The sequence below is a fragment of the Primulina eburnea genome, chromosome 4, assembly GCF_022965805.1.
Source record: "Primulina eburnea isolate SZY01 chromosome 4, ASM2296580v1, whole genome shotgun sequence".
In the NCBI taxonomy this organism is placed as follows: domain Eukaryota; kingdom Viridiplantae; phylum Streptophyta; class Magnoliopsida; order Lamiales; family Gesneriaceae; genus Primulina; species Primulina eburnea.
This window is the reverse complement of record NC_133104.1, coordinates 40,491,467-40,514,520: the sequence shown is the minus strand read 5'-3', so window position 1 is coordinate 40,514,520 and position 23,054 is coordinate 40,491,467. Positions and strand designations below refer to the sequence as shown.

General features: G+C 38.2%; 1 protein-coding gene across 1 annotated transcript in view; it reads left to right on the top strand.

Annotated features, from left to right (window-relative positions):
• Nucleotides 1-23,054, top strand: part of LOC140830294 (uncharacterized) — an 87,932-nt gene that overhangs the window by 13,336 nt on the left and 51,542 nt on the right. Inside the window, exons 15-19 of the mRNA XM_073193580.1 lie at nt 4,254-4,321; nt 11,619-11,739; nt 11,820-12,026; nt 12,126-12,329; nt 12,427-12,536. Coding sequence (XP_073049681.1) covers nt 4,254-4,321; nt 11,619-11,739; nt 11,820-12,026; nt 12,126-12,329; nt 12,427-12,536 — 710 coding nt within the window. The remainder of the gene's footprint in view (nt 1-4,253; nt 4,322-11,618; nt 11,740-11,819; nt 12,027-12,125; nt 12,330-12,426; nt 12,537-23,054) is intronic.

Genomic DNA, 23,054 nt, shown 5'->3' with positions numbered 1-23,054 from the left:
TTTTTGAACGGGTTGTCTCCCAAGGGAACTCCCAAGTATATGATAGGCCATTTCTCCATACCACAACCCAACTCTACAGCTAATCGTTCCACATCTCCAAGTTCCTGACTAATCCCCAACAAAGAGCTTTTTTCCCAGTTTATTTTTAATCCGGACATATCACAAAAAGAACTCACCACTTGGACCATAAATCTTATGTGATCTTCGGACTGCCCAAAAAAGAGTGTGTCGTCCGCAAACTGAAGATGAGATATCTCGATTTTATCTCCACCGACCTCTATTCCCCTTATGTAATTCATTCCCTTAGCTTTGTCGATTAATCTTGACAACACGTCCACTACTAAATTGAAGAGAAAAGGAGACAAAGGGTCTCCTTGACGTAGTCCTTTTACATATTTGATTTTACCTCTCGGTCTCCCATTAATAAAAACCGAAAATGAAACATTTGTTACACATCCTTTCACCCAAGATCTCCATCTACTTCCAAAACCCTTTTTCATCATAGTGTAGTCCAAAAATTCTCAACTCACATTAACGTATTCTTTTTCAAAATCCACCTTCAATGCCCATCCCTTTTTTTTTTTCTCCTTCCCTCCTCAAGCAGTTCATTAGCTATAAGGCCACAGTCGGTAATCTGCCTCCTCTCCACAAATGCATTCTGAGAAACTGAGATAGTGTCTCCTATCACTTTTTTCATCCTCTCTGTTAAAACCTTTGCTATTATCTTGTACAAGCTTGTGATTAAGCTTATCGGTCTAAAGTCCTTCACTTTGTAGGAGTCCACTTTCTTTTTAATCAAGCATATATATGTCTCATTAGTTGCTCCATTTATGATACCGCTTTGAAAGAACTCCTCAAAAACAATCATAAGATCACTTTTGACTATATCCCAACACTCTTGGAAAAAAGCCAAAGTAAATCCATCGGGCCCGGGACTCTTGTTTCTATCACATTTGAATACAGCTGCCTTGATCTCATCTTCAATGAACTTTGTTTCCAATTGACGGCTCATCTCTTCGTCGATAGGACTCCATTCAACTCCCTCTATACCCCAACATCTTGCCTCGTGTTGCCCATACAATCCCGTGAAAAACTCTGTAATAATTGAAACAATTTCATCCTCACAAGTTGTAATTGACCCATCTTTTCTCTCCAATCTTTCGATGGTAGCTTTGCTCTGTCGATGAGGCCATGGAGGATCCGAAATGGAAAGAGGCTGTTATGTCGTAGATGGATGCCTCGACTACTAATAATACGTGGGAGATGGGCGTGTTACCCGCGGGGAAGCGTGCAGTTGGCTGCCGCTGGATATTTACAATCAAGTATAATTCCGACGGTTCAATAGAGCGCTTCAAGGCTCGGTTAGTTGCCAAAGGTTACACCCAAACTTATGGGGTGGATTACGAGGAGACCTTTGCCCCGGTGGCTAAGCTTAATACTGTCCGTGTTTTACTCTCACTTGCCGTTAACCTTGATTGGCCTCTTTATCAACTTGATGTCAAGAATGCTTTCCTCAATGGTGAGCTTGAAGAAGAAGTTTACATGAAGCTCCCTCCGGGCTTCCTTGTAGACTCTTCTCCGGGTCATGTTTGTCGCCTTCGTAAGGCTATTTATGGCCTTAAGCAGTCTCCCCGGGCTTGATTCGGGAAGTTTACATCAGTCATCACTACCAACGGTTATTCTCAGGCTCAATCGGACCACACCCTGTTTTTTAAGCACTCTTCTCAGGGTCTTGTTTCGATTTTGATTGTGTATGTCGATGATATTGTTCTTACCGGCAGTGATCTTCCAGAGTTAGCAAGGCTTAAAGGAATTCTCAGTTCTACCTTTGTTATGAAGGACTTGGGACCCCTACGTTATTTTTTGGGGATGGAGGTCGCGTGCTCATCTGAAGGGATTGCTCTGTCCCAAACCAAGTATGTTCTCGACTTACTTCGCGACACAGGTCTCCTACATTGCAAACCTGTTAATGTTCCAATGGATCCTAATGAGAAATTGTGCGACGTTCCTAACGCTGTTCCCGTTGACAAGTCTCGGTACCAACATTTGGTAGGCCGCCTCATTTACCTTGCACATACTCGCCCCTGATATTGCTCACGCCGTGAATGTAGTCAGTCAATTCATGCATGACCCTTATGCACACCATCTTCAGGCTGTTTTTCGCATTCTCCATTACCTTAAGGGTACTCCAGGTTCGGGCCTTCTTTTTCGCAAGAATTCCTCTCGGAATGTGTCGGCCTATACTGATGCGGACTGGGCAGGTTCGGTTCATGATCGCCGCTCCACGTCGAGTTACTGCACTTTTGTTTGGGGAAATTTGGTCACCTGGAAGAGCAAGAAACAATCTGCTGTTGCCCGAAGTAGCGCGGAGGCAGAATATCGAGCTATGGCTAACGGTGTGTGTGAACTATTGTGGCTACAGATTCTACTTCGGGAGCTGTATATGTCATTCATTACGCCTCTCCGGTTATTCTGTGATAATAAGGCTGCTATCAGCATTGCTCATAATCCAGTTCAACATAACCGGACTAAACATATCGAGATTGACCGTCATTTTATCAAAGAAAAGATTGACACCGGGGAAATTTGCATTCCGTACGTCCCGTCCGATGGTCAACTTGCTGACATTCTTACGAAGAATCTTCATCGACCTCAGTTTTACTCTTTTAAATCCAAGTTGCGCATGATCGACATCTATGCCTCAATTTGAGGGGGTGTGTTAGAATTACTATTATTTCCTAGTCAGATTTGTATTTAGGATTTTATTTTATTTATTCTATAATAGGAAAAGGTGCTAAATCCGGAATGAGTTATTGACAACTGATTCCGGATTCTAAGCCTAATAGAAATAGAATATTTTATTTTAATAGGAGATTTGGAAATTCTTGTATAAATACCAAGTGTAAGGAATAAAATATTCATTCAGCCAAATTCACAAAATTCCCATATTTGATTTTTGAAATCATGTTTTCCGTCTCCTATAATTTTTTTTGATAGGAAACAAATTTTATTATAATAAAAGGTTGTTTCACAATAGAAGCAGAAGAGTAATCCGCAGAACGCGTGACAATATATACCTAGAAATACTACCGTACTAGTATCCTGACCACACAAATTTCCAATCCCTGAGAATCTTCATGAGAATCTCCGAAAAATATATTTTTCACCTTATATTCATATATATGAATTAATCATTAAAGTTAGCTCTTCATCAATTTATTAAAATACTCTTTGATTACATTACAATTATAATTCAGATCAATATATTGTATGTTAAAAGTTGTGAATGTCATATATATACTATAAAAAATGTAAAAAAACACATTTTCAGGAAACAACTATCGGAAACATTTTAAAAAACTGAACATGGCACTGTTCTATAATCCTTATTTTTCATATGTCAAATTGTCATCTTAATACACAGCTATATCCTTTTCTTTAGTCAGTTTTCCACTCGCTGCTGATATTTTGTGAACTTTGTTACCCTATAAATCTTTTAAGATATTTTTTTGCTTCAATTACGTTCCTCATTAGGAAAGGTTGTGTGAGATCTAACTTCCCTACTGACGACATCAACTTTTTTTTGGGATAAGAAACAATATTTTATTAAATATTAAAAGGTTTTACATTTAGCTCTAAAGCCATGAAGTTGCTATATTAGTGTTTGCTCTTTTTGGTGAGTCAATCCTCATCACTAGAAATTTTAGTGGTTGGAGCTTTATTCATGCCTTGTCCTCCGTTCTTTGTTACTGAATTCTAAGTTTATTTTGCTTTATACCATTTTAGTATTGTAAAGTAGAAGTCTAAAAGTTTCAATTATTGAAATTTTGGTGTTTTTTTAGAGCAGAGACATCTTTATACGGAACACTAGAAAACCACGTACATGTGATGGGGACTAGGTTAAGACCTCCCAATAACTGAAAATACATAAATCTACCAGTACTAGAAAATGCATAAAAGCATACATCTAAAAATCATCAGTTGATCCTAAGAGATACATAAACATTGATGTCTTATCTTAAACTTCGTACAAAGAGTTTTGACTGGTACCGGGAAACCTATCTTCTAAGAAGAATTGAAACCATATTTGTTCGAAAGCACACTAGGGCATGGTATACCGGTTCATCACCCATTTATGCTTTGCTTTTTTTAAACTGTTAGCTCATTGTGCTGTAATTTACAGATGTGATAAAATGATTCCGTAAGAGTAATTTGATTTTTTCTGGTGTTAATGTTGTGTGTATTCCTTCCAGATGACATTTGATGAAGTCAAGCGCACGGCAGCTCGACAAGTGAACAGGGCACTGAAAGAGCGCACCAGGTTCTTATTTCCATTCAAACGTACCCTCGTATAACTTGATATGTATAACTTGATTTATAAATTGATTATAGCCAATAATTAATAAATATTCTTTATTTATTATTATTACTGTTTTTAATATAAATAATTATGATTACTGCTAATAATATTTCTATTTTAACAAAAATACTTATCAATAATATTTTGGTTATTATAGTAGTAAATTAATATTACTAATTATAATTATATGAATAATAACTATTATTATTATGTATATTAATACTATCATTACTTTACAAATAGTTTTTAATGATAATTATATTATAGTTATATAATTATTAAATAACCAATTAATTATCATTCTCATTATGCTATTATTATTAATATTGTAATAATAATTGATTTTATTAATTGTGTAGTTATAATTATATTAATAATAATTAATATTTATTATTGTTATTATTATTACATGTATTATTTCTACTTATAATAATACTATTATACAAATAATAATAATAACTATTATTCTATTATTCTAATTATATTATTTGATGATATAAATTAATTACTAATTATTAAATTATTATTGTAAAATTTGTTATCATTCTTATAATTTTATTAATAACAATTATTATTATATTAATCAAAATATAAAACTATATATTACATGTACATGTTAAAAATACAGTGTATATCAATTTCATGGTGTTATGCTATTTGGTAATTATCATAACAAAAAAATCTTATTCTTATAAAATAAAATATATCAACAATTTTAATTTTCATTATCGTATTTTATCTAAACAATTTAATAACTTATTTTTAAAATAAGACATACAACTTATAAGTTCATAAAACAACTCAAAGACATTGGAGCTTATAAGCTGTTTTAAATAATTTTAGCCACAAACTCTTCCAAGTGGCCAGAGGAAGCATCCTTGCATTTGTAGTAGATATAACTAGAGTAAGAAGTAATTGAAGATAAATCTCAAATAATTAGGTAATAAAGATAAAGGTTTTAAGGTATTTTGGTAATATCAAAATATTTGTTGATTTTGTACCTTGTATTAGCCAGGTGAGCGAAAAATAATAAAGAAATGAATGGAGGGAACTTACCATAACCAATCCTAAATGTAGCGTCTTTCAGAAGACAAAGTAGAATTGTCAGACTGCTTGAGATATTCTTTTATAATAGTAAGGTGAGGTGTTTAGTAGAATCTAATTTTTGGATTTTCAAATGACTTGGTTCATGACCATGTTTTAATATTCCGAACTTGCTTTACTTTCATAGTAATGAAACCATAGACCACCTGGCTATCTAGAAATGCATAAAAAAAGTATTATAAAGTACATGAGTTTTTTTTAATACATAATAGCTAGTGAGGTATTCTGGCAAAGGTGCAAGTTATGATGTTTAATCGAAATTGGTTGGTAAATGTGTTTTGAACTGCAAAAAAGCTTCAAAGTTGCTATGGCTTCACACTTAATAGACTTTAGTTTGATACTCGATTTTTGTCTGGAAAAAGACAGCGAAAATGAGTGCCAGTGGGAGGGGAGCAAGGTACAACAGATAGGGGTAAAAGAAATTTGTAAAAGGGGGTTAAGCCAATATTTTTTCTAAAATAAATGCTTGACATGCTAAACAATGCTTTTAAACAAGGCCAGAGCTCTAATATTTGAATAGATAAATTCTCTAGAAGGAACCTCAGTTAGCCAAAACATTTGCTCTTATTTTCCCAAAAGATATAAAGAGAAAACAATGACAATGGGTGAAAAATGTAAGGGGACGTAGTAAATGGTTCTCTAAAGATGAGAAATAGGACCCAATCCTACATAAGGATCTTCTCCATGCAAAGCTGAGAAATCCTATATACAAAACCTCTATCAGCCAAATGTAACGGGCAATAAAATTGCTCTTACACAAGGCTAGCCCAACCAAAGTAACTCTAATTAGTGCACCAGCGCACGCGTTGCTGTTTTTTTTTTGATAAGAAACGTTTATTTATTGCAATAGATTAAATTTTTACAACAGAAGTGGATAAGCAATCCACAAACAAAGAGAGATTACTACAGCCCTAATGTTAAAACCAAATAAACTTCCAATCCCTATTTAGGTCAGAAATTCGCAAATGTCGATACTTCTTCAAGTTGATCGTCCAAGTCGCAACTCTGAACCTGATTTTGTCCCATAAATCTCCCTCCGAGTCGTGTTTGTCGTTGAAAATCCTGTTATTTCGTTCCAACCACACTGACCAGAAAACGCAGTGAATCACTAGATACCAGAAATCCATAAAATCTTTCCTTTGATGAATGATTGATCCATTAACAGCATGTCTATCGATCTGCATGGGAAACACCATTGGAATTCCAAATGCTTCATGACCCTGTTCCATATTCCTCTCGTGAAATCACAATGAAGTAGTAAATGGTCCTGAGTCTCCAAATTGTTCTTGCATAAGCAGCACCATTGTGGACATATAATCATGCACGGACTTCTTCTCTGTAATTCATCGTTAGTCAGTAACTTCCCCAACGCCACAATCCAAGAAAACACTTTCACCTTTTGTGGTATCGGTACTCGCCAAACGGTGTTGTGATGTTTGAAAATTGGGAAAGTTTGAGAAGGAAAGAACGACGAATAAAAAGATGACACTGAAAAGACACCGGAAGGATCCCCCAACCACACACGAGCATCCGTGGCTTCACACGACAAAGTAACTGAATCCAAGACCCCTAGAAGCCTACTGTCTTGCAACTCACAATCATTAAAATCTCTTCTAAACTTAATGTCCCAATTTAAGCTAGACTGACCCTCACTAGTATTATTCGAGTAGAAATGATTAACCGGTTTGTTAGTACTAGAGGAGAGACGGTAAAGACGTGGAAAACACTCTAATAATGGCAACTCACCTACCCAACGATCCTCCCAAAATCTAAGGATGTTCCCCCCCTTAAGCACAGTGCCAATGAGATTATGACAAGTCGTCTGAGTGCTAGAAATGAACTTCCAAGGGCTTCTCAAGGTTGTTGTTCTTGCCGACCTAACATCCCACCCATTATCCTCAAACCCATAAATGCTTCCCAAAACTTTTTTCCATAAAGAGTCTTTTTCTACCGCACACCTCCACCACCATTTCCCTAGCAAAGCTCTGTTTCTTAATCGAATGTTTCCCAACCCAAGACCCCCCTTATCTTTTGGCTTGCAGACTTGATCCCAACCAACAACATGGCAATGCAACTCTCCATCTCCTCCATCCCAAAGAAAGTCCCGCATCATTTTTTCCATGATCTTGGCCACCCTAACTGGAACCTTGAAAAGGGACATGTAATATGTTGGCAGTGCGCTTAGAACCGATTTTATCAAAGTCAATCTTCCCCCTCTCGACAGAAAAGACTTCTTCCAACTTGCCAATTTCCTCGAAAATTTAGCCATCACAGGTGCCCAAAATTCCAGTGTGTTTGGATTCCCACCCAAAGGTGCTCCCAAGTAAGTAATCGGCCAAACTTCCTTCTTGCATCCAATATGCGTGGCCAGAATGTCCAATTCATCATCCGAGTAATTTAATCCTAGGACAACACTTTTGTCGAAATTTACTTTCATACCCGATCTGCTGCAAAACAGTGCTAAAAGCTCGACCACCTTCATCATATGATCCTTGGATTGTGTAAGAAACAATGTGTCATCCGCGAATTGAATATGCGAAATCTCTATGTTATCTTTCCCAACCGCAAGTCCTCGCACCAAATCTGCCGACCTCGCCTTCTCCACCAGCCTTCCCAGCCCATCTATCACAATATTGAAGAGGAATGGGGATAGAGGATCTCCTTGTCGGAGCCCTCTTTCCCCTCTGAACTTGCCCCTCGGCTTGCCATTGATTAGAACGGAGAATGGAACACTTGACACGCAGCCCCTTATCCACCTCCTCCATCTTTCTCCAAATCCCTTTTTTCGAAGCACAAATTCTAAAAATCTCCAGTCAACATTATCATAGGCTTTTTCGAAGTCGACTTTGAACAACCATCCCTTTTTCTTTTTCCTTCTATGCTCCTCTACAACCTCATTGGCAACGATACAACAATCAATTATCTGTCTATTTCACTTTATTCTCTTATAGTTGAGTTGCTTATCCATGTAAAAAAGATTATTTGTGAAACAAAAAAAAAAACAAGTTATTTGGTTATTTAGAGGGGTTACAAAGATAAAGGAATCAAATGCTTGACGCCAAATATGTTGTGCGTGCTGATATGACTTTGGCGGATTAGAGGAATAATCTTTTTTATGTTGGAAAACAAAAAAGTAAGTTATTTGGTTTTTTATTTGCTTAATCTTGTCCCAACATCTGCCCAAATTTTGTTCCAGTCCTTCATCTGCCAAAATCCATTAATTTGGATACTTGCCTTAATTGGCCTTGGGGGTGATTCCATCGTGCTAGAAGGCATCTCGCTTTCTGATAGTAACACATGCTACAAGCCTTTCAATGTTGTAAAAGGGCCACAAAGGTATACTTCCCAGGTCCTAATAATACAGGTCTATAATCGAAAACCACTGTAGTGTTTGAACCATTTAACAATAACAGGTGGGTGCATGGTGGGATCGGTTGAGCCTTCCCTAGGGACAGAAGATAACTTGCTTTTTTGTTTTCCAATTTAACCTTGTCTACATGAGCAACTAGATACTGATATTTAGACACAGATAAAATTTCGATAAGCTAGGTGCGGGTTTTTAGCTATTTCTAAGAATATGAGCAGCACCTAGCTACCCTAGAACCCATTTATCCCTTACGAAGGAATAGACCTACGTTGTTGGCAAGTCGCAACAATCCAAGAGACTAGCATAATGTTTGGATTAAAAATTAATTTGGAAAAAAGTGCATTGTTGGGAATCAACTGTGAACCAAGTGAGGTTGAGTTGTTGGCACAAGAAATTGGATGTGGAAAGGAGAGTTGGCCTATTAAATATTTGGGAATGCCTTTAGGTGGAAATCCATTGAAAGTATCGTTTTGGGAATCCATTGTGACTAAGGTGTCCAAAAAATTAGCAAGTTGGAAAAAAGCTTTTTTGTCAAGAGTGGGAAGATTAACTTTGATAGTTTTGAATTCTATTCCGATATATTACGTGTCTCTCTTTAGAATACCTAAATCTATTGCAGAGCTGATTGAGAGGATTTCAAGAAATTTTTTATGGGATGGTGCGGATGGAGATGTTCATAGCCACTTGGTCGCATGGAAGCAAGTGTGCAAACCTAAGGATAAGGGGGGGGGGGGGGGTTAGGCGTTGGAAATATCATCTTGAGAAATAAGTCTATGTTGGGGAAGTGGTGGTGGAGATTGTGTGCCGAAGAAGGAACACTTTGGAAGAAAATTATTGTGAGTATATATGGGTTACAAGAAAACGGGTGGGATGCGGGTTTGGCGAGAAATGTTACGTTCAAGTGCCCTTGGAAGTTTATTTCACGAATTTATCCGACTTTTCAGCGGCTTGTGTCGATAGAGGTGAAGGAGGGTAATAAGGTTAGATTTTGGGAAGATAGGTGGTTGGGGGATTCTTCTTTCAAAGAGCTCTTTCTTGCTTTATTTCAATTGTCATCAGTTCATAATATGCCAATTTCTCACTAGTCATTTTTCGATAACGACTTGTCTACTCAATCTTGGGACTTTCATTTTAGGAGGGCAGTCAGAGATGAGGAACTCATTCAGTTGACCGAGTTATTAGGGTTGATAGAGAGAGTTAGGTTGATAGAAGGGGTAGAGGATTTCCGAGTGTGGCGAGGGGATTCATATGGGGTTTTCACGGTCAAATCATTCTTCGAGTCTTTTTTTCCAAGTTCACACTTTCCACTTTTTCCTCTACTCGACCACATTTGGAAGGTTCCGGTCCCGATGTGTTCTCATGGATAGCTACTCAGGGTAAGTTACCGACCTCGGAGATGATGCAAATAAAGTGGCCCTCGATTGCTATTTGTCCAAGTTGGTGTGTTTTGTTTAGAAATGACTCAGAAAGTCAAGATTATATGCTCATCCATTGTCCATTCTCGAGCGGTTTGTGGGCTAAGGCGTTGATAGAACTTGAGCTAGTTTGGGTGATGCCGGAATCAACAAGGGAGTTATTTGCTATGGACCTAGGCCAGCAGACAGGTATCAGAGGAAGAACTTTTTGGTGGGTCGTGGTTCAGTGTATCTGCTGGTACGTATGGCTGGAAAGAAACATAAGAATTTTTGAAGAAAAGGAGAAGTCACGAGAACAATGCTGGGAAAGAATAAAGATAGCGGTGGCTATGTGGATTGGCACTCATGAAAATTTCAAGAATGTTTCCATATTTGATTTATTGCGAGATTGGGCTTTTGTTTATCATTAAATATTAAAGTATTGTGTAGTTCATGATTTAGTGGATCACTAGTCCACTAATGTAATTTGACACTTTATTATTAATAAGATATCGTTTCTTATAAAAAAAATAGTGACTTCCCCATTCACATTTGATTATCTTGCCTCTACCTTCCACATTGATTTCGTGTAACTATTTCTCATACTACCTTGTGATCCTTTTTTCATTAGAATTTGCTTGTCGGTGGTCTGGATTGGAAATATATACGGTCATGACGATAGTGTCGTAGTAATTTTCGACTTCCCTTGTCAGGTGTTTTGCGGATAACTCATCCGCTTTTATACTATTAAAAAAAAGATATAATTTGCGATCTTATCTTCCCATTCTGCTTTTGGATGGGTAGTGTCTGTTAGTCTTTGCCGGAGACATCCCCTTGTACTTTGACACTGAGCCTCTTCACATGTTGGCACAAATTTTTGTAAACCTCTCATCTCAATCATGCTCAATAAACATTGATTGATAATCCCTGCAGAGTTATAAATGTTCCTAATTGTACTAAGAATCAAGATATAACATCAAATATTGATGTTCACCCGCAGTTTCATTGTGAAGGTATTACATTTTACAAATTTGGAGAAATAGTTGTGATTTGCAAATGTAGAAAACTGGATCAGATCGGTGGTGCTATACGAACCACGTATTACACATGAAATGGATTTTAATGTGCAAACTACCCTTGAGAACCGTATGATGAACTAGAAAAATGTATCATTTCATAGTGTTTTAATTAAATTAAGATAGGTTCTGGATATAATGGTTATTTCCTTCCTTTTCTTTTGTGGTACTACCATGGCTTCCGATTCTGTGAATTTATCACAGATGGGTAAGCATGATGCAAAGATCACCTAGAGCTAGATTTATTTTTTTTGCTATGCTTTTTCTTACGTTAATGCATCTCATCTTTATGGACTAATTGTTGACATATGTTTCAGGTTTTTTTTGGATTTCGATATTGCAGCACCAAAAATTACAATTCCCACTGAATTTTATCCGGATGGTGTCCACCGTACTAAGCTGCTGCTTGACTTGGGAAAGCTAATGATTCGTTCTCAGGTCGATTTTACTATTTGGAAGTTGATTTATTTAATACTTCAGCCTAATTTATCAACTAACATCAATTTGTGCTTGTGCAGGATGATGCTGAGTTTGCTTCACCTGATGAGAGGAATATATACTCACAGTTTGATCTGGTCTTGAGAGATGTATCAGCATTTTTAGTTGATGGTGATTATCATTGGAGCCAAGCTTTCTCGGATAGGAATGGCGTTGTATCCAACCACAACTTCATTAGTTTGCTACCCGTTGTTGATAAATGTGGTGTATTTCTGAAGCTTCAGCAGGTAATTACCATCACTCTCATGTTTGAATTTTAATAAAAACTGATGTGGCTGTCTATTATTCTTTGGTCAAGTTATGATGCTTTCAATCTGGATTTTCAGATTAGATCACCAGTTGCCTCCTTTCCCTCAACTAGACTTTCTGTGCGGTTACCCTCCATAGGTTTTCATTTTTCTCCTGCTCGTTATCATCGTCTAATGCGAGTTGCTAAGATTTTTCAAGGAGAGGATGCCAATCGTTCTGACGTTGTTCGACCTTGGGATCAATCTGATTTAGAGGGATGGTTATATCATCTGACATGGAAGGTTACATTTAATTTTCTCAGTTTGGAGTTCCTTATTATGATAGCCTAGTTTATTCTGGTATACGGCCTAATCTTTATTAATTATTTTGTTTTTTTAGGGTGTAGGAGGTAGAGAAGCTGTATGGCAGCGAAGATACTTCTGCGTGGTTGGACCTTTTCTCTATGAGCTAGATTCCCCTGAGTCGAGAAGTTATAAAAATTACTTCAGGTTTGGACATGATTGTTTGATATTTTTTTTACTGATATAAGCATAAAAAACTGTGGTCTCGGAACGAATAAATCATGGCCTCTCTGCTTGAGCAGTTTCCATGCAGAAAAGCTAGTTGAAATTCACTTTCCCCAATACCTATCATGTGTTTAATGAGAGAAGAAGAAATAAAGTGATTTTTTTGAGTTAGGTGGTGAACTGAGGTTTAAGATATCATGAGACGAGCATGTTAGAGCTTCTTCTCCAAAGAGTGGTTTTAAAATTCCATTTCCATGTCTCTATCTTGCATATTCTCATTCATCTTAATACTTAGATGACTGTTCTGTAGATAGGATGTGTACTATGACCATAGTTGTCAAGGGCACAAGGCGCCAAGAGCCATGGAGCCTGAGGCGCAAGGCGAGGTGCGAGCTTTACCGAAGCAAGACATATTTTGAATTTTAAGAAAAAATATATTTATGTTAGAATAAATATATTAAAATATGAAATAATTTAGTTAAAATGTCTCTCAAAACAAAAAATAATTAATAAGTTCATAGTAATTAGTAAGTAGTAAATGATTAAAATTTTTCAATTATCCAAATCAATTTCATCTTCTTCCATCAAATCGTTAGATTCTCCAAAACTTTCAGAGTTGTATTTTCTTGGTCTTCATAATTTTCTTGATCGACATCAATTTCTCTTCCTCTTCATTCAAAAGACGTGGAATCGGTTACTCTTCCTCTTCATTCAAAAGACGTGGAATCGGTTTTTTCTGGCTGTTTTAGATGTAGATGCCCTCACCTTGTTCTTCTGTTCAGTACTCTTTCTTCTTAATCCAGCATTGAAACGTTGGGTTGCTAGTGTTCGGGTTTTGGCTTTTTGCTTTAAACAATTAAAGTGAACTTCCAAGACTAGTCCAGACGGCGAGCGCCTAAGCTCGCCTGAGTGAATCGCGGCGCCTAGGGTCAGCGCCTGAACTCGCCTTAGTGAATGCTGTGTCTGGGGTCAGGGTGCTCGCCTCCCAGGCACATGGTCCTCGCCTGGTGGCGCTTATCGCTGTGCTCGCCTTTGATAGATATGACTATAACTGGTTAAATTACGAGGTACACGCGTGGAAGGTTTGCATAACCATAGCTACCTCACATATTCTCATATATAAGTAGTGTTCTAAACAATGAATGTTCATCCGACTATTCTGCTGAAAATTTTCAATTGTGAATGCATTCTCTTCGCCAATGGCCATATTTGAAATGATAATTTCGCTCCTTTATGAGCTAGACGGAGGGATATCTATAAGATTCAGACTCAGCGTGAGAAGTTTGAAAATTTTGAACCACCAATCATTCTGAATTCATAATTTTAATATTCATTAGCAAAAAAAACAATGATTTCCCATACTTAATATTAGGGATGTAATCGAGTCGAGCCGAACTTTTGAATGTTTGAGCTTGGTTCTTTTATAATCGAGCCGAGCTCGAGCTTTATTTAACGAATATATGCATGGCTCACGAGCTTATTAAAGTCTTTATCGAGCCTAAACAAGCTTAATAAATATTAATTATACATTTAAATTTTCATTAAATTAATTAAAAAATAAATTATATATTTAAAGAACAATATATTATTCTTATTAAAATTTGTAAATTTATTATAAAAAATAAATTTAATAGATTTTTCTATATATTTCATAAATAATATACAAAATCAATAAATCAAATATCAAAACCATTATTTTTCATCTAACAGATTACTCATGAACTTATCAACGAACATGTTCATGAGCTAACGAGCCGAATACTGTAAAGCTTGAGTTTGGTTTGTTTATCTTAACGAGCCTCATTAAACGAGCTCAAACGAGCTTTTATCGAATCGAGCTTCGAATAGCTCACAAACGATTTGGTTCGTTTACATCCCTACTTAATATGGGCGCAAAGCTGAGACTTATGTCAACAAAGCATTATGTTTTTTGGTAACAGAAAATTTAATATTTTTGTGAAAAATAGACAAGGAATCAAAGTACAGGTGTATAAAAACAGGAATGTGTAATGCTAAAAAAACAGTAATATATCAATATTAAGGGAAATAAAATTAATATGTAACTTCTATATTTATTTTTTCATATTCCAATTTTTTTTTTTTTTGATAAGAAGCATAACAATATTATTAATATTAGAATTTTACAGTACAAAAAGTGGTCTAGTGATCCACTGCCATGAATTAGCTATATTCTAACAATACACGTATGACCAATCCCTCAAAAAATCAAATGTAGACAATCCCTGAAAGTTTTTATCCCGCCCGAATCCAGTTTGCTGTTGTGAACTTGATTTTTCCCCAACATTCTTCAGTTGTTTCTTCCAATTCTTCAAAAATTCTTCTCTTTCTCTCCAACCAAACCGCCCAACTAATTCCATGAATCACCACTCTCCAGAAAATTTTTCCTCTTTTGCCAAGCATATGACCCAAATCCGTAGTAAACAAATCTTGGGTTGTCTTGGGCCAACCCAAACCAGTTGCATTTCTTTCAAAGCCCGCGACCGCAATGCATGAGTGAACTTACAATGAACGAACAAATGATCTTGTGTTTCCACATGCTTACGACACAACACACACCAGTTGGGACAAAGAGAACAATTAGGATATCTCTTTTGCATCATCTCGGATGTCGGTAATTTTGCAAGAATTGCTGTCCACGAGAAAATTTGAATCTTGGACGGAATATTTATTTTCCAAATGATATTGTGAAACTTGAAATCTTGTGGGCCATTAATATCCGTGAAGAATGACTGGAAAAAGATTTTACTGAAAATTTCCCGGACGGATCCCCCTCTCACTGTTGATAATCATCAACCCCTTCCACCAATCTAACTCCCTCCAGAACTATTAAAAGCGAAGATATCTGATTGATCTCTTCCTGACGAAGAGATCTACGGAAATGCAAGTCCCAAGAGAGATTATGTGACGAAGGATCAAAAGAAGCAAAATAGGAAATAGGCAAATTACGAGCCAAAGAAAGCTGAAATAAAGAAGGGAACATTGAAGTGGATGCCCTCAAATCTCAGCCCCAACTCTATGCCCATGACTAAATTTGATATATATTTTTTTTGATAGAAAACTAACTATATTATAAATTAGAGCATTACAAAGTTTAACGCGGATGAGTAATCCGCAGCAATATTACAAATCAACTAAAAATTTCACGAGTAATGCAATGAAACCAGAAACTCAGAACCCTACAAATTTCCAATCCCTAACTAGGTCTGCAATACACAAATGGTTAAAACGTTGCAAGATGGTAGTCCAAGAAGCCACTCTGAATTTAATTCTTTCCCACACTTTGTCGATAGATTCTGACGTTTCTTCAAATATTATCTTATTCCTTTCCATCCAAATAGACCAGTAAATGCAATGAACTATCAGAAACCAGAAGTCAGTGAGATTCTTCCCTAACGGGCAGTAAGAGTCGGAAATGAAAAGATCTTTGGCATGTCTCGGAAAAGGCCACTGAAATCCCAACTCTCTTAAGACATTAATCCAAATACCCCTCGAGAATGAACAATGTAGTAGTATATGATCTTGGCTTTCTTCATTTTTCCTGCATAAGCAACACCACTGCGGGCTTAGCACACAATCCTTCCACCTTCTTTGCACCGCGTCACACGTAGGCAACTTCCCCAAGGCCACGATCCACGAGAAAATCTTAATCTTGTGTGGGACTTGTACTTTCCAGATATTATGAATTATGATAGGAATCGAACAACGGAAAATTTGAGACAGGGAAAAAAGAGTTGTAAAAAGATTTGACAGAGAAAAAGCCCGAGGGTTCCCCCACCCAAACTCTATAGTCCTCAACACCCAACTGTGGTTTGACACTCTGTAGTACTCGTAGTAAAGCAGTGAACTCACAAATTTCACTCTCAGTCAGATCTCTTCTGAACCTCACATCCCAAATGAAAGAACTACCCTGAGAAGTGACGACCTCTAAGAAATGACGAATTGGCCTATTGGTCACAGTGCAAATACGAAACAAAGACTGAAATTTGGACTGAAAAGACTCCCCCCACCCACCCAAACATCCTCCCAAAATCGAATCAAATTACCCTCTTTAGGAACCAGTCTAATGAGATGATGAAAAGCCCGGTAAGATTGAGAAATGAACTTCCAAGGACTTCTATAAGTGACTTTATCCGCCAACCCCAAATCCCACCCATTATCCTGAATCCCGTAGATACTTTTAATTACCTTTTTCCGCAACGGATCTCTTTCCACCGAGCCTCTCCACCACCATTTCCCGAGAAGAGCCTTATTCCTTAGACAAATATTTCCCAACCCCAGGCCTCCTTTTTCCTTTGGTTTACACACCTGTTTCCATCCAACCACGTGGCAATGTTTGTCCCCTTCAGCACCATCCCACAAAAAATCTCGCATTAGTTTTTCCATTCGACTAGCCACCGCTCTTGGCACTTTGAACAGTGACATGAAATAAGAAGGCATCGCACAAAGCACAGACTTGGTTAAGGTTAGTCGACCTCCCCTGGATAGGAACGCTTTCTTCCAACTTGCTAGTTTCTTGGACATTTTCGATAGCACCGGTTCCCAAAATTCCAGCTTATTGGGATTACCTCCCAGAGGTATCCCAAGGTATTTGATAGGCCACGATTCTTTTGTGCAACCAATTGCAATTGCTAAATCGTCAACTTCCTCATCCGAACAATTCAAACCCAATACTACACTTTTTCCCAAATTGATTTTCAACCCTGAGTTAGAGGCAAACAGATTGAGTAGAGTAACAATTTCCAAAACATCCCCTGTTGATTTTGCAAAGAACAAAATGTCATCCGCGAATTGTAAATGCGAGACCACAACTTTTTCTTCCCCAACTTAGACCCCCATCGCCCCGTTAACTGCCCTTGACTTATCCACCAGTATTCCCAACACATCGACGACTAGGTTGAAGAGAAACGGTGACAATGGATCCCCTTGTCTTAACCCCCTCTCCCCTTTAATTTTCCCGCAAGGTCTTCCATTAATAAAGACCGAGAAGCTTACATTGGATATACATCCCGTGATCCACCTCCTCCACCTCTCACCAAATCCTTTACTCTTTAAAACGAAGTCCAAAAATTTCCAGTCAACATTGTCGTAAGCCTTCTCCAAATCGATTTTCAGAACCCAACCTACCTTTTTCTTCCTACGAAACTCTTCTACCAACTCATTTGCGATGAGACAACAATCCAAAATCTGTCTACCCTTGATGAAAGCGCACTGGTTCTCCGCAATTGTGTTACACAAAACTTTCTTCAGTCTAGTCGTCAAGACTTTAGCCAATATTTTATACAAGCTCGTAACCAAACTAATTGGTCTGAAATCGGTGATTTTTCTCGCATCTTTTTTCTTTGGGATAAGACATAAGTAAGTTTCGTTTGTAATTCCATTAACAATCCCGTCGACAAAGAATTCAGCAAACACCCTAACCAAATCCACTCTTACTGTATCCCAATTTTCTTGGAAAAAAGCCAAAGTGAAACCATCCGGTCCTGGCGATTTAGAACCATCACAATCGAACACCGCCTTTTTGATTTCTTCCTCGTCGAAAGGTTTTTCCAACTCCTCCGCCTCATCCCTTCGTAAAGGACTCCAGTCCAGATCATTTAGCCCCCTCCCATCCTCTTGAAAACTATCCCCTGTACCCTCCGATCTCCGAAACAACTTTCTGTAAAAACTTAAAATCTCGCATTCTCTCTCTTTTTCGTCAGTGATCACACTACCATCATCCAACTCCATTTTCTCTATCATTGCTCTATTCCTTCTGTTATTAAGTAACGAGTGGAAAAATTTAGAGTTTTGATCCCTTCTTTGAGCCATTTTACTTTTGCCTTTTGACTTTGAATTTGATAGCTTCGAAATGACACATTGTACAGTTCACACCTTAGTTCCTTCCTTTCCAAATTAAGATTTTCCGACCAACCTCCAGCAGCCTCGACTTCGTCCAGCATCTTAATTCTGTTACTCAACTCTTTAAGCCTGACCCCCACATCGCCAAATTCTTCCCTGTTCCATTTGGACAAATCTGTTTTAACCATTCTCAATTTCTGCATGAACCTATAACCCTCCCACCCCTGAATGCCTTCCTTGTTCCACCACGTCTTCGCTAATTCTTTGAAATTTCGATGTGAAAGCCATGCATTTTCAAATCTGAACGGGGCTGGCCCCCAACGCAGCTTAGCGGTATCGAGCAAAATAGGGCAATGGTCCGACGTTATGCGTGGAAGCACCGTTTGTCTGAAATTTGGAAATAAGATACTCCAACTCCCCGAGAAAAAGTATCTGTCTAGTCGACAGCAAATTGGGTCCACTCTAAAATTCGACCACGTGAACTTGGCATTCAGAAGGGGCGGGTCGAGGAGTTCCAACTCCTGAATCAAAGCATCGAAGCAAGACATGCTTGTAGTTACGGATTGGCTATTCAACTTTTCCCCCGAATTCCTAACTACATTAAAATCACCTCCAAGCCACCAATAATTCCCACAAATGACTTTCAGGCCCGCTAACTCATCCCATAACAATTCTCTCATTCGTGGCTTAACTGGTCCATAAACCGCTGAAAACCACCAAACTATCCCGTCATTCCCCGTAATCTCAATAGACACCGAAAATTCCCCAACCAAATTATTACTGACTAAGACCACTCGGGGATCCCACATCACAAGGATTCCCCCTGATCTCCCAACTGATGGCAAAATAACCCAATCGACAAAACTCGACTTCCAAACGCTTGCCACAAATCTTCTGTCCACTATTTCACGTTTCGTTTCCAACAGTGCCACAATTTCCGGTTTTTCATTTCGAATGATCGTCCTAACCAGTTGTCTTCGTGTCGCTGCTCCTCCACCTCTGATATTCCAACAACAAATCTTCATGAGAACAAACTTGAACCCTTCGAAGTTGATCCTCTCTCGTAGTTTACTCCACTCTGTAATCTATACAGTTCTCTCTTTAAACACTCATTCGACGTCCTGTTCCTACCTCCACAGTTACCCACAGTACCAACTCCCACCACCTCACTTTGAGCAAAATCATTTTCCCCCACCACATTCCTTGTTTGAATACTTCTCTCAATACCCGGCTTTTCATCATCCCTTCCTATCCCACCTCCTAAAATACCACTAGACAAACCCAGGGCTGTGAAAGACGACAGAAGAATAGCATTTAACAAGAAAGACTGATTAAGAAAAGTTGATTGAATACCGTTAAGTACCTGACCCACAAAAGGTTTCGAATTTACCGATGGAGTGGGAAAAGGGTTGTTGGTCGTGTCTTTAACTGGTGAGAATATCCCTTCCAGCATCGCTTGTTCTTCTTCCATTGGCATTGAATTTTCAGAGCCGAGATCTCCATAGCTATCTGAATCCGAGGATTCAAACTCCACTTCTAGTAAATCATCTTGTGATTCATCAAACTCCATCTCCTCTAAATCTTCTAGATCGTCAACCCCTGATTTCCTGCACACCCCTATATTGTGAATGGTTTTATCAGAAGTTCCCCTTGAATCTTGGTCTGCCTTGTCTTCCTCATCAATCTTTTTTTTCCTTCTACAGTACATCTTCCCAAATTTAGACTCAATATTTGTTTTCCTTTCAGATCCCTCCCTATTATCTTGAAGATCATCTTGACTGCTGTTCATTGAATCGATGGAAGAGCAAGTGAAATTAACAGCAGCTTTTGGATCAATTTTCCGCAAAATCTTCAAAACCTTTTTCTCAGTTGGGATTTTCTGTGAAGCGTTATTTCCTTCGAAACTTTGTGATTGGTCTTTTGATGCTAGTGACTCTCTTTCCTCTGCCTTATCCTCCCTCAAGCACCCTGATTCACCTCTAGCACTGAGTTCTACCGCGACATTTGCTTGTACCTTTCTGATATCCTGAGATGTTTGTGCCTTAATAACTTGAACGGTTGGTTCCTCCTTCCCTGATAGTGTTTTTAAAAGGTTGCTATTTCCCCAACCCTTGCCATTCACTACGACTTGCGCGTAAGTCTGGCGATGATACTGCTCGTAACCTTTTGAATCAAAAGTTTCGACCTTAATTCTTATCTCAGTCAATCTCTCTTGCAGTGGAATATTCATCTTGGTCTGAATAAAACCTCCAGCAGTTCCTTTCACCTTAATCTTCGCTGCTCCAAGCATTCTGAAGTGTAAAGTATCAGCGTTGATTGCCAACAATCCCCCACAAAGGTCACCAATTGTTTGAAAAGTAGCTGGTGACCAAAGATCCCACGGTAATCCATAAATCCAAATCCAACTATTGCAGCAAGTATCCACTAGCTCCCTCGTATTAATGTCTGATGCCCATGCTTCAAACTCCAAGGAGACACCAAAATCGAAGTACCCTCTTTTCAAGTTGATGTAGAACGACGCTTCAGCCGCATTGAACGGCCACCATACGGCTTTGTTTGCTTGAAAAGGGAAAATTTCAACTTTCCTATTAGTAGCTTTACCAAGGACTCCTTCAATTAGCTCCCATGAAGAGTTCACTCTACCTCTGGTGATAACGAGGGCATCCTTCCATATTTTCTGAACATGGGTCGTATCACAAGCTGCCGATTGTCTCTTCATCCCACCAAAAGCAGTCCACAGCGCAGTACTCTCCTCCTGATTACCCGACTTAGATTCCGTCGGGATTGGTCCTTGTTGAAAATTGAGCTGAGCAGACCTCTTCTGGTAATACCCAGTCATCAACTTATCCAAGGCTCTTGAAATATTCCGCCACCCCTCCGCATTGTACCCACTTGGCACAATAGTAGTGTACTTCCTGCCCTGCTTGTTGTATTTAGTCATCTCCATTAAGCTTCCACGAGTGTTAACAAATATTTGGATTGTAAAGACTGCATTCTTGCCTCTGTAACGATGAAATACCGAACCTCCATGGGATGGGTCACTGAGATCCTTAAACCTTTGGCTAATCCAGCGCGCTTCTTCGAAATTGAAATCCAACATGTAGCTTGAAGTCCTAGTCCTTTCAGACCACCAAATCGAACGGCCGTTTATCCCCAACCTTAGATTAAAAATTTTAAATTCAATCTTAATCGTTACATCCCTGTTTGCTATCCTGGCTACCGGTTGGAAAATTCCTTGTGTTGTTTGCTGCCATTACGGATTCGAAGAGAAGCTTTGGCGCCAAGGCCCAAAGAAACGGAACAGAACCTAAGCAACGAGAATAGCTAGAAAAACTCCGGCTAAAACTAAACAGAGCGGTTCGGCGGAAGTCGGCGACCAGCCGGCAGTGCCGTCCGAAAATCTAATAACGGTCGACGTAGGTGGACTCTCGAAGGGAGGTGGAATGAAAGAGGTTGAGACCGAACGAAAGGTAGCCGTAGGGGGGAGAGAGCATTTTAAAAAATTCTCTCTCTAACTTAACAACGAATTTCAAAGATATGACTAAATTTGATATTAGAATTTGTAATGACACTTGGGTTGATTATGAGAGGCTGCTGGGCACGTCTCCACAGAGAGAGACAACTTCAATGTAAGTGTGGCTATATACTTCTGCAAAATCGAGATCTGACCCAAGAACATATTTAAGAATCATGGCTGCCTCAAATCGAGATTCATAAAATCCACACAAAAATCTTAACTTGTAACTCCCCGATTAAACGAATGTTTTGACAAACAGTTTCCCAAGGGGTCACCCATCCTAGATTTTGTTCAAATCGTGCTCGCTTAATAAGTCCTAAACTTCTGTATATCTTAGCTATACGTCTCTAATAAGTCAAAAACTGTCTGCTTTGTGTCTATTTCCCTTGTGTATCGAAGTTTCTATATATAGTTGTGCTAATTGTATGCTGACCAGATTAGTGCTCACTGTTTCTTCATTTTGATATTGTTAGTTGTCCTACTTCGGTTGGATAAAATACCTGGGAGTTGAATATATGGTCTTGGACAATCCTCACCCTTTAAGCTAGACTTTGAGGTTGAGTTAGGTTCACATTCCAATCTTAACATGATATGAGATCACATGTTCCACCGTTATGTGTTGGATTGCCCATAGTTGGGTCACCCGTTCTGCCCATAATTGAGTCATTTGAAAACTTCACGTTCCAGATATTCATTCCTGGGTGTGAGGAGGGTGTGTTAGTTATCCCACACCGGTCGAAAAAATACCTGAGAGTTGTATATATAGTCTTGGACAATACTCCCCCCTTGAACTATCTTTTGGGGTTGAGTTATGTTCAAGTTCCAATTTTAACAGATATTTTTGAACCCAAATGAATTTTAGAAAATTAATCTCTCTTTCGTCTTAACAATTATTAATTATATATTGAAAGATTAACATACTTGGAGTATGATGAAGAATTTTATTGTTGTTGGTCATTTATATTTCGTTAAGAGGTGATGCATTATGTTTGCTTGATCATTTATGTATCTTATGCTTGTCTAACACAATATGTATACCGCGTGGCTGCTTATATTTTTACATTTTTAAGGTATTTTGGTATTTTCTCTGTTGTGGCTTGTAATTGTTTTGACATGTTGGTAAC